Source organism: Eschscholzia californica, unplaced genomic scaffold, assembly GCF_041429995.1.
Source record: "Eschscholzia californica isolate CP2 unplaced genomic scaffold, dmEscCali1.0.p SCAF_5, whole genome shotgun sequence".
In the NCBI taxonomy this organism is placed as follows: domain Eukaryota; kingdom Viridiplantae; phylum Streptophyta; class Magnoliopsida; order Ranunculales; family Papaveraceae; genus Eschscholzia; species Eschscholzia californica.
In genome coordinates this window covers 14,460,758-14,477,383 of record NW_028238472.1, presented here as the reverse complement: position 1 = coordinate 14,477,383, position 16,626 = coordinate 14,460,758, and the positions used below count along the sequence as shown (strand labels likewise).

Here is a 16,626-nt window from a genome sequence, read left to right as displayed (position 1 = left end):
TCTTTTCTCTTCTCCCACCTAATATTACTATAACTACTGTTAGTAAGGGGGGAGCTAGGATTTTAAATTAGCCTGGACTAGCCTAAAATTACGAAGAGAGCAAAATTTTCATATATGATATCTTCTCTATCATTACATATATATTTCAACTTTTCAATACAAAACTAGTGATTCCAAAACAAGACATGAAGAGAAATAAGATCTACGTGAAATTTTGTTAATGACTTAAACAACAAAAACTTAAGAAACACTAACAATTTCGATTTAATAATGCATGTGATTATTGGTAATTCAAGGACAAAGAAGTTACTAGAACACAGGATGAAACTTCAAAAAAGAGGGTGAAACTTGACTTAGCAAAAATAATGGGTTAAAAAAGAATCTGGTTCACACATAGGGGTACAAATTGGGACCCAAAGTGAAAAAATACAAATTATAAGGGGCCAAAAGGGAATTAAGTCAAACAATAAAAACAAACTTTGATTTTAGGGTGAAGGGACTCAGGATGCGAGGTGCGTTAGACTCGAGAGCCAACCATCTCGGATGGAACTCAATCTTGTTATAATTTAACATATGTAGTAGAACCAACCAATTGGACCCCTGGCTGCAGCCAGGGACTGCCCCTACCTGGCTCCGCCCTCTATTACGACTCATTTCCACTTACATTAAGACCCCTTCTTTGGAGCAAAAGAACCATCTTCTTTCTCGTTGGACTTGAAAATTGATTGCGAGGTCCAACAAACTCCCTGCTTGCATTAGGGTACAGTAGCAGAAATCATAGATTTGGAATTACTGGATCTTGAAGATAGTCTTCAGTTTCACAACCAACTTCCGTTCTTCCATAGACAAATCATCCTGTCAATATAGGTGATAAAGCAAATACGGTTAGAACACAAAATTGAAGATAGACCCCAGTTTCACAACCAATTCCCGTTCTTCCATAGACAAATCATTCTGTCAATATTAGGTGGTAAAGCAAATAAGGTTAGACACGAAATTGTGTACCATTGGTCAAAAACAAGAAGGATTCTAAAAAACCAGTAAGTGTTTGTTTTTTCATGTCCGGGTAAGACTCGTCTAGGTCTGCCCTTTCTTAGTCAGGATTATGATAACAATTTCAGGATATTTCGGATAATGATTTCTACTTCAGAATTATTTTATGTCGGATGCAGACAACAGAAAAATCAGCTTGACTCAGACATTCACACCAGTCAAACAAAAACTAACATTCTGTCAGCCGGAATAAAACAAAAACCCAGAAACACCTAATTTATCTACACAATTTGGTAGAAAAGAAGAGACCAAATCGTCGATCCATCTCATGGAAAACAGGAAGGAAGACACTAAATTGTCGATCCATCCACCCATTTATATAGAAAGTGCGAGAAAGAGTCTAAATAGTAGATCAATCTTTGCAGCAAACAAGAAAGAAGCCTGAAGTATGGTTTTGCATTAGTTACCCGATAGTTAGTATTCAGTATATCAATTGACTTCCTGCTAATGTGGCTCACAAGCTCATCATCCATCTCAAAATGTCTGCCAAACATCTTCTGTTGCTCCTCGGCATTGGTACCCACAATCTGCACAAAAAAGAAAAAGTTTGCAACTCCCAACAGAAAATAATAAATTCTTGAGGCATTTTTGTTGTGTATGGTTCAGAAGTTACCTTTATGGCCACTTGCTGCCCTTTCTTGGCTGTGTCAACTTGTTTGTGATTAATTTCGATTGATGCAATACGGCCAATATCAATAAATTCCTTTGAAGGAATACAAATTGGACACCCGACCTGAGACCAGACCAAATCAACATAAAATGTCGCGGAACCAACACATGAGAGATTGTTATATAACTTAAATTCTGAAGAGTCGGAAAGTTCAGTCATGCTGTTTCAATTAGCTAGTACTAAGAAGAACGATACTTGGTCAAAGCAATGACTAGGTCGAGGTAACCGAGAAAAGTAAATAAAATGATACCTTAGCAATTCCTTCAACCACGTCAACACCCAAAACAATTGGGTCCTTCTTGTTGAAAACACAATTAGGCATGATCTTAAGAACACATGGAAATACTGCTTCTTCTGCTGCTTCCTTCTTCTTTTCTTCCTTGAGATTATCAATATAAACCTTGAACTTATCAAACAAGTGATATATAATATCAGCAGTAAATATTTCTACACCAGACTCCTCAGCAAGGTCGCGGGCCTCAGGTGTCACTTTCACATCAAATGCCAAGATGGTGGCATATTCCTTCTTCTTCTCAAGCATCACACTGGCCCTCATGACATCTTTTTTGTGTACTGGCCCTATGCTTATGCCACTGACGGGAATGTTCACATCTGGGGATTTCAAAAACTCCAATAAGGCCTCCAATGACCCGAGTGTCGATGCTTGCACACAAACACCTTCCCCACTCTTGTCAGTTCTGCTCATTACGCTTTTCATATCTTGCATTGTTGTTTCCTTGATGTCTTCCACATCACCGTCAGGACCCACTACATAAAGCCCAGTCCCGGCAATAGCATGTTCAAGGCCCTGAAAAACAATTACATTTTTAGAACATACCCATAAAAGATGTAAAAGCGCATGCACATATTTAATCATCGGCATGTATTTATTAAAATCACGACTGTATTATAATTGGAGATAGATGAACATAAATCAAGAACACCATGTTTAACGAGGTTTAGTCGGATATTCACGACCTACATCATCGGAGAAAGCCACAACGGCTACATGATTTATTCCTCACTATTGTGGTGATTCGTTATAATAGTCGAATAGTAATCGAATGCTTAAACTCATAGAACACATCACTTATTTGTAGAGTAAATTAGGGTTTAGGGTTTCCTAGTTTCTTCTAACTAAACTAGGAAACTACATAATATCTATCTATTATTTTCATTACATAGTTACAAGAGATATCCTGATATAAGAAATTATATCTTCCATATCTTCACCTTCTCAAGCATCTCGTGTATCATGTATCTCAACAGTATTACTATATATCATTTCTGAAATAATGTGCAAAACTAGTATATACCTGGGCAGTGATCTTGATACCCTGTGCTGCATTGATTTCTTTATGATGCAAATAAGAACCCTAGAGAAAGCAAAACACGAAACTCGTCAAGCAGCGTTGAGATTTCTGAACAAATTAAAGCTTCTTCTCGCACAAAGATATCTGAACACTCATCAGTTATAATTATTTGGAAGTTAACTCAAGCAGAAATATTGGAGCGAATCATTTCATTTTCGCATATAAATTGCGTGTAGGAACAATAACCATGTCAATTGAGTTAATGGTAATTGGCGAGGAAGAGGGCAATGATATAATGAATCATTTTCTACTTTCAATTGCATTTTGGGGATAAAGTTTAGCATGTAGATGAAATATAATGGATGATGGAGGAAGAACGAAAAGGAAAAGAAGTAAAAAATGTAACATTCTTTCAGACCTAAACTTATTTTCTAAGGCTATTCCATCTACATTTTCTTGCTTAAGACCGACCATACAACCACAAATCGCAACTCAATTCTTCCAAAAGTCAAACATAACATAACGGAGAAAAATTACAACACGGGAAAATCAAGCCCTCTGAAATCAATGAAACATTTATAGTTTCTTAATATATATATATGAATGGGAGTGGAGAGATAAAAGTAAAAAAAATTTATAGATGGGGCAAAAATGTAGTCTGCAAGTTAATACCAAAAATAAAGTAATTATACATCTAATTTCAAAAAACTCCTCCCCCAATTTTCAGGATTTCACTAGCATGTCATCTCTTTAATTTTCAAAGTTGCTAAGTCTAGTACCAGCACAAATTACATATTGCCGAAACATAGTCAACAGAAGTAAGGTGTGGATTATAATGGATGTATAACTGAGCACAACACTCGCCACAAGAATATAATAAGTCACCTTTATTCGGAGTTCCTTCATTGGATGTGGAGTGAGTAATGCACGGATTGTAGTAACAATAGGCCCCTATAGCAAGCACAGGTGAATGTAAGAAGCTTACAGAAGAAAAAAGTGTCAAAACATCCTAATTCTTCACTACTGTTACATATAAGAAGAAGGTATACCTGCATTCCACAAACCACTATTTGATCTCCCTCATGAAGCACACCATTAACTAATACAACATCAATGGTAGTTCCTAGGCCTTCAATGACCTTAACTTCCAACACTGTGCACTGTAACACAGTACCAAAATAAAAAGAATAAATTATGTTAACCCACTAGTTTTGATGGACATCATACTATGATTAGTACTTCTTTGATGCATATAAATGAATAATGTAAACCTGGATTTCATTGGTAAACATGAGCTTTTTCTTCATAGTTTTCTGAGTCCACTGGACCAACAATAAGAGCAAATCCGGGATGCCTTCTCCACTGTTAATTTGCACATGCAGACACAAAAACAGCTCAGAAAAGTATTCACAAATTGTGTGTTAATGCATCCTACAGTCGTATATCCAAGACAAGCTTAGGTTGATAAAGCACCTGATTGCACTTGTTGGAACAATACTAAAAGTTTCGCCCATTTCTTTGTTCTTGTAGTACAGCTCAGTATTCAGACCTTGCTCCTTGAACTGGGTAACAATCTGATAACCGAAGTACCAATTATTATCATTACAACTCATGTCAGAGGAAGCAAAAGGTTCAGTGGTATAATTACCTGAGTCACCCTCATCTTGAACTCATTTAGCACATCATTTGACTGCTGTTTAATAGTTTTTATAAAAGGCGTGTTTGGGCAGGTCTTCCACCCATATAATCTGTCTACCTTTTAAATTAAAAAATGGCATAGACAAGAAAACAATTGTTAAGAATATTCACTCTAAACTAATAACTCAAAACAACTTAATAGAACCTAAAACCGACCTATCAAAGAAAAAGAGCACCTCACCTTATTCAATGCAATTATGAACTCCGTATTCCGCATTTTCAAGAGATTCAACGATTCAATAGTCTGTGGTTCCAGTCCATGCATTATGTCCACGACTAAAATAGCAATATCACATAAACCTGAGCCACGTGAACGTAAATTTGTGAACGACTCGTGCCCGGGTGTATCAATAACCAGAAGACCAGGGACCATCAAAGTGGCATCTGCCTTTAGCTCTTTGGTTCTCTCTCTTATGTTCTCCGCAGGGAAGTAGGTTGCCCCAATCTGTTGTGTAATTCCTCCAGCCTCACCTTCCTGAACATTAGTGCCTCGGATGCAGTCTAGAAGCTTCGTCTTACCAGTATCGACATGTCCCATGATGCAGCATATTGGAGAACGCAAGTCTCCACTCTTTGACAATGGTGCCACTGAAGGCCCTTTAGGTGTAGAATCCTTTTTCTTATTATTTTGCGGAACATCAACTGGTGAACCATTTGTATTGGAATGCTCAATACTTTGGGTTTCCGTAGATTTAGAACTAGTTTTTCTGGAAGCAGTAGCGGGCTTCGGGGGAAGTGACTCTGCATTCTTAGAAACTGTTTGTGTGACATTCTTGATGTCTTTCTTCACCACAACCAAGGGTTCAGGTTCAGGTTCAACCTCAGCTTCTTCATCAGCAAAAGCACTTTTAACACGCAAGTTGACAACAGCATCATCATCCCAGCTCTTTGCATCCCATTCTGCATCATCTTCTTCTTCTTCTTCCTCTTCAACTGTTTTTTCCTCAACTTCATTACTAACAATCACTTCCTCGGGAGACTCGCTTACAGCTGACTCTACTTTAACCTGCTCAGCTTCCACTGAATCCCCGTCAGCAATGATATCCAACTGGTTTTCGTCTGTCTCGGTAGGTGCACCATTTGTTTGAGAAACAGCTTGTTTAGATTTCTTGGTTTGGTACTTCGGTCGCTTGGTTGTCGAAGTCCCGCTGTCAGCAGAGGGAAGCGCAGCACCACTCGCGAGAATCTGATTTCTCATTATCTCCCGTCGATGAGCTTCTTCCTTCTGCTTAGGTGTTAGAAACTTCCCTTCCTGCTTTTTCTTTTGAAGCTTCTCCTTTTCTTTCTCCTTTTTCCTCCGCCTAGCCTCCTCCGCTTGCCTTTCTTGCTCCTCTTGCCTTTGACGCTCCTCTTCTTCCCTTCTAATTTTTTCCTCTTCTTCCTTCTTCTGCCTCTCTTCGGCTTCTCTCCACCTCGCCATTGCCTCCTGCTTTTCTCTGACATGCTTGGGGATTTTCTTATCAGAAACTTCACTTTTCGTTTCCACTGACTTATCTTCCGCCACATCTATTTTTTTTACCACGGAAGTAGCCGCTGCTGCCTTCTTCTCTTTCTCCTTTTCCTTCTTCTTTTTCTTTTTCTTTGCAGCAGCAGATTCCCCGGTTTCTGCTTCAGCTTCCTTCTTCTCTACCACTGCATCACCTGTGCTTATTGATTCGGGCCGAAAAGGATCCTTATCTTCTTCGGGACGAGCACTAGGTTGTGGTACAGAGGGAGCTTCACCGAGTTCCGCAAGGAGTTTGTCTAGGTCATCTTCCTCTGGAGCAGTTCTTCCACTCTTCTTTTTTTTCTTTTTGTTCTTTGAGGTCTCCATCACACCCTCACTTCCCAGTTTATTAGCTTTGGTATCAACACTAATGTTCTTGCCAGCTTCATTAGTGCTGTTGACAACAGAAGGTTGTTCATCAGCGTTTTCATCTGCAATGCTAGTAATTGAGCTAAGTAGACTGTTACCACCCTTCTTGTTTTTCGACTTGTCACCATCTTCACTATCCTCCTCTTCTACGATATCATCCTCTTCTACGATATTATTCAGTTTTGCATTGTCACCATCTTCCGAGGGGTCTTCCCCATTATCCTCATTGAGGTGATGAAAAGCGGAAGAGCTAAGTAGACTGGTACCACCCTTGTTGTTTTTCGGCTTCTTTTTACCAGAGAAAACAATGGTGGGAGCATCATCTTCATCGACTTCATCTTTAGGTTTATCTACCTTGTTACCCTTCTCCTTTCCAGCCATCGGTGCAATTTCTTCTTCTTCAACAGCTTGTTTTATGGGATCCTCAGATACCTCTGTCCCAATGGAATATTCATCATCTTCAATGACATGTGAATTTTTCTTAGATTTGGAATTCCCAGCCTTTGGAGCAGGCGGGTTGTCTTCGTCGCGAGCGTTAGGCTTCTTTCGACCCATTGAATAAACCAAATCAGAATAAGCTTAACCTTTCACCACTCAATCCTACACATAAAAAGTTACAGAGAATCAGAAACTAATAGATAGAGTTCCAATTCACAATGGAAACCCCAAAAACTCTACATTTTCCATTGAACTTGGAAACAATAAGAAAAAAAAATTCCACCAGGAACTATTGAAGTATATTGAAGACAAGGAAGATATCTCCCCAAGATAGAAAGAAATAAATAGTATAGCAATTGTAATTTAATTATTTCCTCTTTGTATTGTTTCCTTATTTATAATTTCTCTACAGACCCTAATGTACACTCCTATAAATATGTACCCAATTCTATCAATGAAAGCACCTTTGATAATTATATCTCTTGTGTCTTCTTCAATTTAATAGGAACAAATTTGAAGATTCTACAGTGGTCTTAGAAAGTAATCTATCTATACAATAGAAACTGTAAACAAAACAATCTGAAATCCTTTTGTGCATTAAATTTTAACAAAACAGGAAGTATTATTAGGGTTTGAAAGCATCAAACCTTGTGAAAGAACAAATCAGTGATGAACATGCAAATATAGAAAGAGACGAATTAGATCTCTTAACCTGGTTTGAAGTTGAAATTATAAAGCTTTCTCTGACAGGGGTGGCCCTGGGCCAAAGCGAACAAAGCGTCGCTTCGGGCCACCGGTTTTTAGGGGCCACCAAGACATTAATTTCATTAAGAAATATATAAGAAGCCCAACTCTCTAAGAAAATTATAAGGGCCTCATTTAACAAATTTTAAGTAAAAAGGGCCACCAAATTTGATGATCTTTAAATGAAGGGTGGCCCTGGACCAAAGCGAACAAAGCGTCGCTTCGGGCCACCGGTTTTTAGGGGCCACCAAGACATTAATTTCATTAAGAAATATATAAGAAGCCCAACTCTCTAAGAAAATTATAAGGGCCCCATTTAACAAATTTTAAGTAAAAAGGGCCACCAAATTTGATGATCTTTAAATGAAGGACGAGCCCCAACAGTTTGTTTGACTTATGAAACAAAAATGCTTTTTAAATATCCAAATCATGAAGTCCCAATATCCCTTTCTTTCTTCAAGCCAAAATGCCGAACCGGACTGCTTATTCAATTTCTAGAAACAAAGTTTATTGTTTTTCTTTGTAAGTTGTTTCGTTTCAGAAGTACAAAGAAATATTTTGTTTTCTATTTGAGTTAAAAAAGTTACCCAAGATGATGGTGATAGAGATTCATGTGGTCACTTTGAAACCTTTTTCAAGCATAATGAGTCATATGACATAGACGAACTAGATTTATTTTCTGAACTGAAACTGTTGAAGCATTTTTTACCGAATGAGATCAAAAGACCAATTAAAGTACTAGATTTTTTGAAAGATATGAAAGGTTGTTACCCGAACACATGGGTTTCTTATAGAATTATGTTAACCATACCAATTGTTGTTGCCTATGCAGAAAGAAGTTTTTCTAAGTTGAAGTTGATTAAGTCTTATATTCGATCCACTATGTCGCAAGAACAGTTAAACGGGTTAGCTATATTATCTATTGAGAAGTATGTGGATGTCAGTCTTGATCATTCGACGATTATTAGTGACTTTGCATCGAAAAATTTAAGAAGAACAAAATTTTAGTGATTGTAATTATCAAAAAAACTATTTTTGTTATATAAATTTGATGAAAATATTTTGTGGTACTTACGATTTTCATGTAATACATTTATACGTTTTACAATTTGATAGAAGGGGCCACATTTTCAGACCTCGCTTCGGGCCACTGAAAAGTCAGGGCCGGCCCGTCTGACTATTGTACTCAGTCGAACTTGATAGTAGTTATTTTTTGGAAATAAAACTTCATTAATTGCCCAAACGGCTAGTGAAAACATACAGTTAAAAAAGACCAACATTCAACTCCAAACAGCTTTCGACAAAAAAAAAAAAACTCCAAACAGAAGAGGGAGTGAAATGGTAATACAAGGAATCTAAAGGAGCAAGAAAAGATTTGGGAATGTAATGTGCCAGCTGGTTGTCTTCTTCTTCCAGAACTTTGACCAAGGGAAATTAGAGGTACTCTAGGATTACTGTCACATTGACTTAACTTTTTTTTTTTTTTAATTATTATTATTTTTTTTCTTTTTTTTTTCCGATTTGAATTAAGATATTAATGAAACAAGATAAAGCAAACAAACAAAACAACGGCCAAGAACGAGAAAACACACTAGACGGGGGAAAGGGCCGGACTCTCCCCCGTACTCTAGGATTACTGTCACATTGAATTAACTCTTTGAAACATGATTTAGAAGTAAAATCAATCTGTCTAAAAGCATATTACCAGAAAGAGTGATTTGGTTGATTGCCTCTACTGTAGCCGAATCAAAGTATCTACTAATGATTTCTGAGTTCCATGTGTAATCGAGATGATTCATTAAGTCTGAAACCCAACATATGTTTGTAGGTAGTTGTTCGATACAGTGTGGTATGAAACCTGGAAGCTGGGGAATCCAAGGATCCTTCATAATTTGGAGAGATGGGCCATCACCAACCTGCCAACAACACTGACTACGAAGTATCTCTTTGACCTCCATCAGCGAATTCAACGGTGGAGCTGCCTTTCTTTGCTTTGTTCCATTCAAGAATGTATCGGACTTGTAATACTTTGCTATAATGATCCTCGCTCATGTAGTATTAGGTTGAGTCAGTAGTCTCCAGGCTAATTTGGGCACAAGAGACTGATTGCCCTTGGAGAGTGACCTGATGCCTCGGCCCCCTAGTTCTTTAGGTTTCTGGATGAGTTCTGAATGGAGGAAATGCATCTTATGTTCCCCTTCATCACGATTCCACCAAAAACACCGTTCCAGCTTCTCAAGTTGGTTGATCGTGACTTGGGGCAGTAAGGAGAGGCCCATAAAGTAGATGCATATTGGGCTTAAAAAAACCTTGATCAACATGGTGCGACCAGCCTGGGATACGAATTTTCTCCTCCAACCTGCTAGTCTAGATTTGAATTTCTTAAGAAGTCATGGGACTTGATTATAGACTTGGGTTTCAAAATAAGAGACCAAGGGTATTTCTCTGATTCTAACATTAATGGTGTCTGGAGTGTAGTGTAAAAGTTTCCCGCATCTCTAGAGTTATCCCCGTACTGAATAGGATAGAAGACTTAGTGAAGTTCACTAATTGGCCCAAGAAACCTGTGTATGTCTCTATTATCATCTGTACAACATGCAAATTATGTAGTAAAGCCTCTCTCATAATGATAAGATCATCTGGAAATAAGAGATGAGAAACCTGTGGGACTTTACTATTACCCCGATAGCCCTCAAAAAAGGATTCCCTTTCGGATTTCTCGAAAAGTAATGAAAGTACCTGGGAAACAATATGAATAAGAAGATAATGGACATCCTTGTCTGAGTCCTCTCGATGCAGAGAAATTACCATATTTTTTGCCATGAACTAAAACACTGAAGACGGGTGTAGTGACACAACACATGATTAAGTTCAGAATGGGACCGTGAGACCAGAGGAAATCAGAACCTGTTTTAAGAAGCCCCAGTCGACTCTATCATAGGCTTTTGGCATGTCGAGTTTGAGAATAAATGGCCCTGACCTTGCCTTTGAAAGTTTCATGGGAGTCTAGAGACTCTTGAACTATCACTATATTGTCTATGATTTGTCTGTTAGGAAAAAATGCATTCTGGTGTTGGCTAATATAAGCGTCCAAGTAAAGCCGCAACCGAATTGCAATGATCTTTGTGATGAATTTATATAGTGTGTTGCATAGATTTATCGGTCGATAATCGACAACCTTCGTTAGGTGCTCGGATTTAGGGATTAAGACCAAGTTTGTTTCATTTATTTCATGAGGGAATTGCCCAAGTCTGAAAGAAACTTGAATACACTTAATGATCTCTGGACCCATGATATTCCAACCATTCTGGTAAAAATAGCATGGTAGGCCATCTGGTCATGTACTCTTAAGGGGCCCCATGTTGAAAATAACGTTCTTGATTTCCTCCTCCGTTGGTATCCTCGAAATGGCTTGTGAGTTCTCTGGTTGTAGTTGCTTGTATGCATTCAACACATATGGTGGTGCAGGCTCAACCTGAATAGCCTGAAATAGATTCTGAAAGTGAGCAACTAACGTACCTGCAATGTCTTATTCAATAATGAGTCTGATATCATCGTTTGTTGTGAGAAACTGGATATGGTTTTCCCGTCGCTGGTTTGATATGGAAACATGGAACGACTTAGTATTCATGTTACCATTAAGAGCCCAGAATTGACAGGTTCTCTGTTCCAGACGGGTACGGTGAATCTCCTCGAGATAAATTAAATCTTCCTGAATTTTTGGTTGATGTTGAATATAACAGTCATGAAGGTATTGAAGGAGATGTCCTTCGACCAAGATTGCAATGCGAGCAATTTGTCGGTTAAGGAAATTGATGAAGAAGATCATCAAGTCCGGTTGATTTAGGGGTCGTGGAGTTTAAGCTATAAACCAACCATGATCGTCAAATTACGAAGTAATTCGCGACTAACTTCGATCGGATCCTACAACGGGTTACACATAAGAGTGACAATTTGATCAAGGATATGACTAGTGGGAGTGAGATATAATCATGGGAGTGTCTCATAAACAGAAATCATAGGCCTAAAAATGAATTAGGCAAAGATAGTACAAAAAGGCCAAAAACAGGATTTTTGGGCCTAGGCCGATTCGGACAATTCTAGGGCTCGGATTGGACTGAATTTTTTAAGGGAGATTTCTGATATATACAGAAATATGTATGTAAAATTTCTTGGTGTTTGGACAACCCATCCTTAGGGAATTGAGAAAATATCAACTAGTTGGTATTTTCGATAATTTCCCTAAATCTTATTCTAAAGGGTGTTTTAGGAAACCTAAAAGAAGGTGGACTCTTATTAGGGTTCTATATATACACTCTTAGGGCAGAGAATAAGGTGTGGAATTTCTCTCTAAGCTTTCTTACTCTACCACATCAAGTAGAGAGGAGAAAGTGAGCTAATTCCCATTACTATCTATCTATTCAAAGAAGAAAGGTGTTCTTCTTCCAACCACCATTGGTGTGCTAGCTAACAACAAGGTGGGAGATCAAGTTGATTGCTCGTGTCCCAAGTAGAGGAGCTACGTTTGAAGCTCTTGGTCTTCTCAAAAGCAACCGGAAAGGTTCGAGGGAAAAACTAGCGAATAAGGTATTCAGCTTCTAGTTTTGCTTAGTATTATTATGGGCTTATGCATGTGATCCTAGGAATACTAATGTAGACATTAGATGTCTTATTTCCGCCATTGACATTAGTATAAGGGTGTAAAATCCAACAAGTCAGAGATCGGTTGAGACTAGCTATTGCCGAGTCTGGCTATAAAGATAGTAATCTGACGGTCCAGGTTACCGAAACTTTCTTCCCCCCAGTTCTGTAATTTGTCTTTGACTACTTTAAGTCTGGAAGGCATATGATCATCGACCTCTTACCAATGATGTTTCAGTTGAGTGGCATAGTCTTGGTGCTTTGTCCAGTAAGATTCAAATTTGTCATGAAAAACAAGAAAAATTATTGACAAATCATATCGATAAAATTATTTATGAAGAAGTTCATCTAAAACCCTAGATAGATAAGATTAGTTACTCATAGGCATTATGTAAAAAGAATTGGAAAATAAAGTAAAGAGAGGGAGAAGAAAACTTAACTTTTTCCGCTATTTCCAAACCAAACAGGGCCTTAGGGAAAGGATTTTCTTCTGTTTTCCCAGAATTTTGCCAAACGCACCCTCAGGGAAAATTATTTTCTCGTCTTCCCGGAAACGATTTCCAGGTGAGAAAATAATTTTCCTTCCGTGGTTTTTCTCTTTCCTTCTCTGTTTTCTCTTTCTTTCTCTAAACAAGCTATGAACACTCTGTACTATTTTTATAACCGAACCAATGAAGAAAGAAGAAGAAGAAGAAAGTTTAATGAAGTTTTATAATTTGAAATAAATCTCTTTCTCTCTCTCTCTACAATATCTTTCTCTCTCTTAACTCTCTTAATCTAACCTTCTCTCTCTCACTAAGATGAAGAATCACAAGAAGAAGAAGAAAAGAAACAGAAATAAACACTACAATTCTTACTCTCTCTCTAGCTCTCGACTCTCGGCTCTAATGGTGGAGTGATTCTCCTCTTTCTCTCTGTCTAAACTCTTATCTTTTTTTTCTTCTTGGCCGTGAGAGATGATGATCCTCCTCTATCTCTCTGTTTATATAACCAAAAATAATTGTAATCTCCCTCCTTCATTATTTCCTTCTTGGTTCACTTTCTTTCTCTCTCTATACTTCACTGTTTCCTTTAGAGAAGAAACCTGCCACAAATATAATCTTCTCCCTAGCTAATGTATCCTTCTCGGTTCCATTTCTGATTTTGGAAGGAGATCTTCAGCCGCTTCATATTTGGAAGTTTAATCCCATTCTCGGTTTATTCTCTGCCGTTAAGAGCTACTCGGTTTTAAGTGAGCTGCTGTGTTGGGTGGAGAGATTAGGTGGTCGTCGGATTCCAAGAGGACAGATCCGAAGGGTGGACGAGCTGGAAGCACGGTATAAATTTGCACACGGGTACACGGGATCATGCGCTCTGTTATACTGGGGAGTGGTACCCGGGAAACCCCTACGTACCACCATTGATGACCGAACGTTAGCCCGAAAATCCAGATTACCTGTTAGGTTGGCCGCCACGTGTCTACAAGCTGACTTGGTCAAATCGGTTCTACTCCCAACTTTGACTTGCTCTAGTTTTGTCGTCTGGACTCCGATTTGACTTCCGTCTTCGCCGTTGGACTCGTCTTGAACTATACTTTCATCCGAGCATCAAAGTCGACCAGGATTACCAGAACCAACAAATGACCAAAATGCCCTTAGCATGCCTTTCTCCCGATTTTAATCGTTTTTCACACTGAACTCCGTAAAAGACACCTGAGAAAGAAAAACAAACAATTTATCAGAGTAACCGCTCGAACTGGACTAACTAACCCGAGTTAAGAGATTCAGATGGGACATTTTCATGTTTCATCAGTCTACGTTAGAAATGACTTTATCTTCTGTTATTTGTATGTCTCGTGTTATATCATGTCATTTGAATAATGTTGAACTACACATATATCACTTTGTGCTAGGGAATTTTATGCCTAGTTCAGTATTTGTTTCTTTATTATATTCGCTCATTTATCCTGACTAATTTAATTCTGCTATTTTTTTTTTCTTTTTGATATTCGCTCTGTTTTTGTTCGTCTTCTTTATGGGAAAATTTTATAGGCAATGTACTTTCATCCAAGACTTAGATCAAAACAAGTTGACCAAGTATTGTTAAAAGCAATACCTATCTACTTTCTTCTCCGACAAAAGGTCATCCACCGGCAACCTCCCGGCCGACAACCTTCAACTATTTTTTTCTTTCTTCTTCTCTTTTTTTTCCATCATCCATTCCGGCGAAAGGGTTCCCCTTCGCCGAAACTGGCCGTGGATAAAGTTTATAACCCTAGATCCATTCCTCTTTGTCTGGTCTCGTAAGAATTAGCAATTCCATTCTTAAAGAATTTAAGGTTTTTATAATTTCCATATTATGCCAATATTGTGTTGTTCCTGATTCTTATTTGACATAGTAACCTAACAGAAGTGAGGGTTGTTCAGAATCGTCCATGTGGATTTGAGTGAAGAGATTACAGAAATCTAGCGAGAAAGAAAGAGATGTTAGCAGTGGGTGATGGCTTGATTAGTGTTAAGTTTGGGTAAAAGCCAAGAGAATGAAGTAGATGAAGCACTGTAACGGAGCAACCTTCATGTGTCAATTTCAATCCCTGATTTATTGCTTTTCTTTCTTGGAATCCATAAGTAATAATTTCCAGTATAGTCGTGGGCAAATAAATTGACAAATTGGTGATTTGATGCTCTAATGAGGCTAGATGGAGAAGAAGAAGACCGAAGAAGAAAATTGTGGATCGCCGTCCGGAAGTTGTCACCAACGACTTTTCTCCGGAGAGAAAAGAAGATGGGCATTGCCTCCTAAACACACATTGCTTTTAACCAAACTAGAGATTTCCTTTAACAACTTTGGGCATTGCCTATAAAATCTCCCTTCTTTTTTTGTTTGCAGAATTTAATGAATTTTTCAAGGAATGTGACCCTGGTGAATTATCTTGAAGTTCGCAATATATTAGGGTTTTAATACTTCCATATATCATTGATGAAAGGTTTTAATTTATCAACAGTATCTCGTTTCTGTCTAGAATGTGACTATGTGAGTGGCTTATTTAGCATACATAATACAAATAGAAATTAACCAGAAATATTAAGTAAATGTTGGATTGAATCTTGGTTCTTGTAGGTTTCATTCGTTACAGGAAAATACTATTCGATAAGATAAATGATCTTTCACCCTTGTTTGAATCAATCCACGAGACTGAAACAAGTAAATTCAGAGATGAACCAACAACCAACAACACAGAAAACAAAAGACATAACCTAAAACAAATAACATAAAACAAAAACATACCTAAATATTTGGAATCAAAAGTATCAATGTTTTTTGGTATCCAAAATAATTTTGATACAATCAAAAATCATTTCAAGAGGGACTGATACTTTCTTTTGTTGAATCTTTGTTAAAAGTTGTTAACAAAGAGAATAACTTCATTTTCCACTCTCTTTAGCAATTCGAATTAGAGAAAGGCATAGAAAAAACCTTCTTCCACTTCAATCAAGATTATTAGGGCAATCAAACCCTTAATTTTTCTTATCCGTTAAACCTCCCATTCAATTCTTCTACTCCCTTTCTCTCTGTTCTTCGAAATGGAAGGAGCCCCATCAGGATCTGGTAACTCTAGATCTATTGCGATAATCAAAAAGATCTTTTCATTTATTCTTACGAATTTAATTCTGTAAGGATTTATAACATAAAACATCAACAACCAACAACACACAAAACAAAAGAGATTACATAAAACAAAAGAAATAACATAACACAAAAATATACCTAAATATTTGGAATCAAAAGTATCAATTTTTTTTCAGTATCCAAAACAATTTTGATTCAGTCAAAAATCATTTCAAGATGGACTGATACTTTCTTTTGTTGAATCTTTGTTAAAAGTTGTTAACAAAGAGAATAACTTCATTTTTCCCTCTCTTTAGCTATTCGAATAAAAGAAAGGCATGGAAAAATTTTCTCTCTGTTCCTCGAAATGTGAAGGAATGCTGAAAGCTTTAACTACGTACATTTATCCTTACGAATTTAATTCTGCCATTTTTTCTCCTTCATTCTTTTGATATTCGCTTTGTTTTTGTTCTTCTTCTTTTTCTTTGCAGAATTTGATGAATTTTTCAAAGAATGTGATCCTGAGTTATCTTGAAGTTCACAATATTGAACAAATTGAGTCTTTTTGTGCTAGTGAAGTCTAATCCTAGTTGAGTACTTGTAAGCCTAGTTGAGTAAAACAAAAG

General features: G+C 37.5%; 1 protein-coding gene across 4 annotated transcripts; it reads right to left on the bottom strand.

Annotated features, from left to right (window-relative positions):
• Nucleotides 1–240: 240 nt before the first annotated feature.
• LOC147537322 (uncharacterized) lies at nt 241–7,801 on the bottom strand. 4 transcript variants are annotated; one of them, XM_086639182.1, is made up of 12 exons: nt 7,675–7,801; nt 4,916–7,189; nt 4,685–4,792; nt 4,510–4,610; nt 4,308–4,398; nt 4,086–4,196; nt 3,922–3,987; nt 3,040–3,099; nt 1,974–2,531; nt 1,667–1,786; nt 1,461–1,580; nt 241–954 (listed from the first exon to the last, which is right to left on the bottom strand). In XM_086639182.1, exons 2-12 carry the CDS (start codon nt 7,142–7,144, stop codon nt 886–888), a joined length of 3,633 nt encoding a protein of 1,210 aa, XP_086495308.1. In that variant the 5' UTR covers nt 7,145–7,189; nt 7,675–7,801; the 3' UTR covers nt 241–885. The 4 variants fall into 4 exon arrangements, with proteins under 4 accessions (XP_086495308.1, XP_086495310.1, XP_086495309.1 ...); XM_086639184.1 differs by having other exon boundaries at nt 241–855; XM_086639183.1 differs by having other exon boundaries at nt 7,740–7,775.
• Between the last annotated feature and the right edge of the window lie 8,825 nt (nt 7,802–16,626).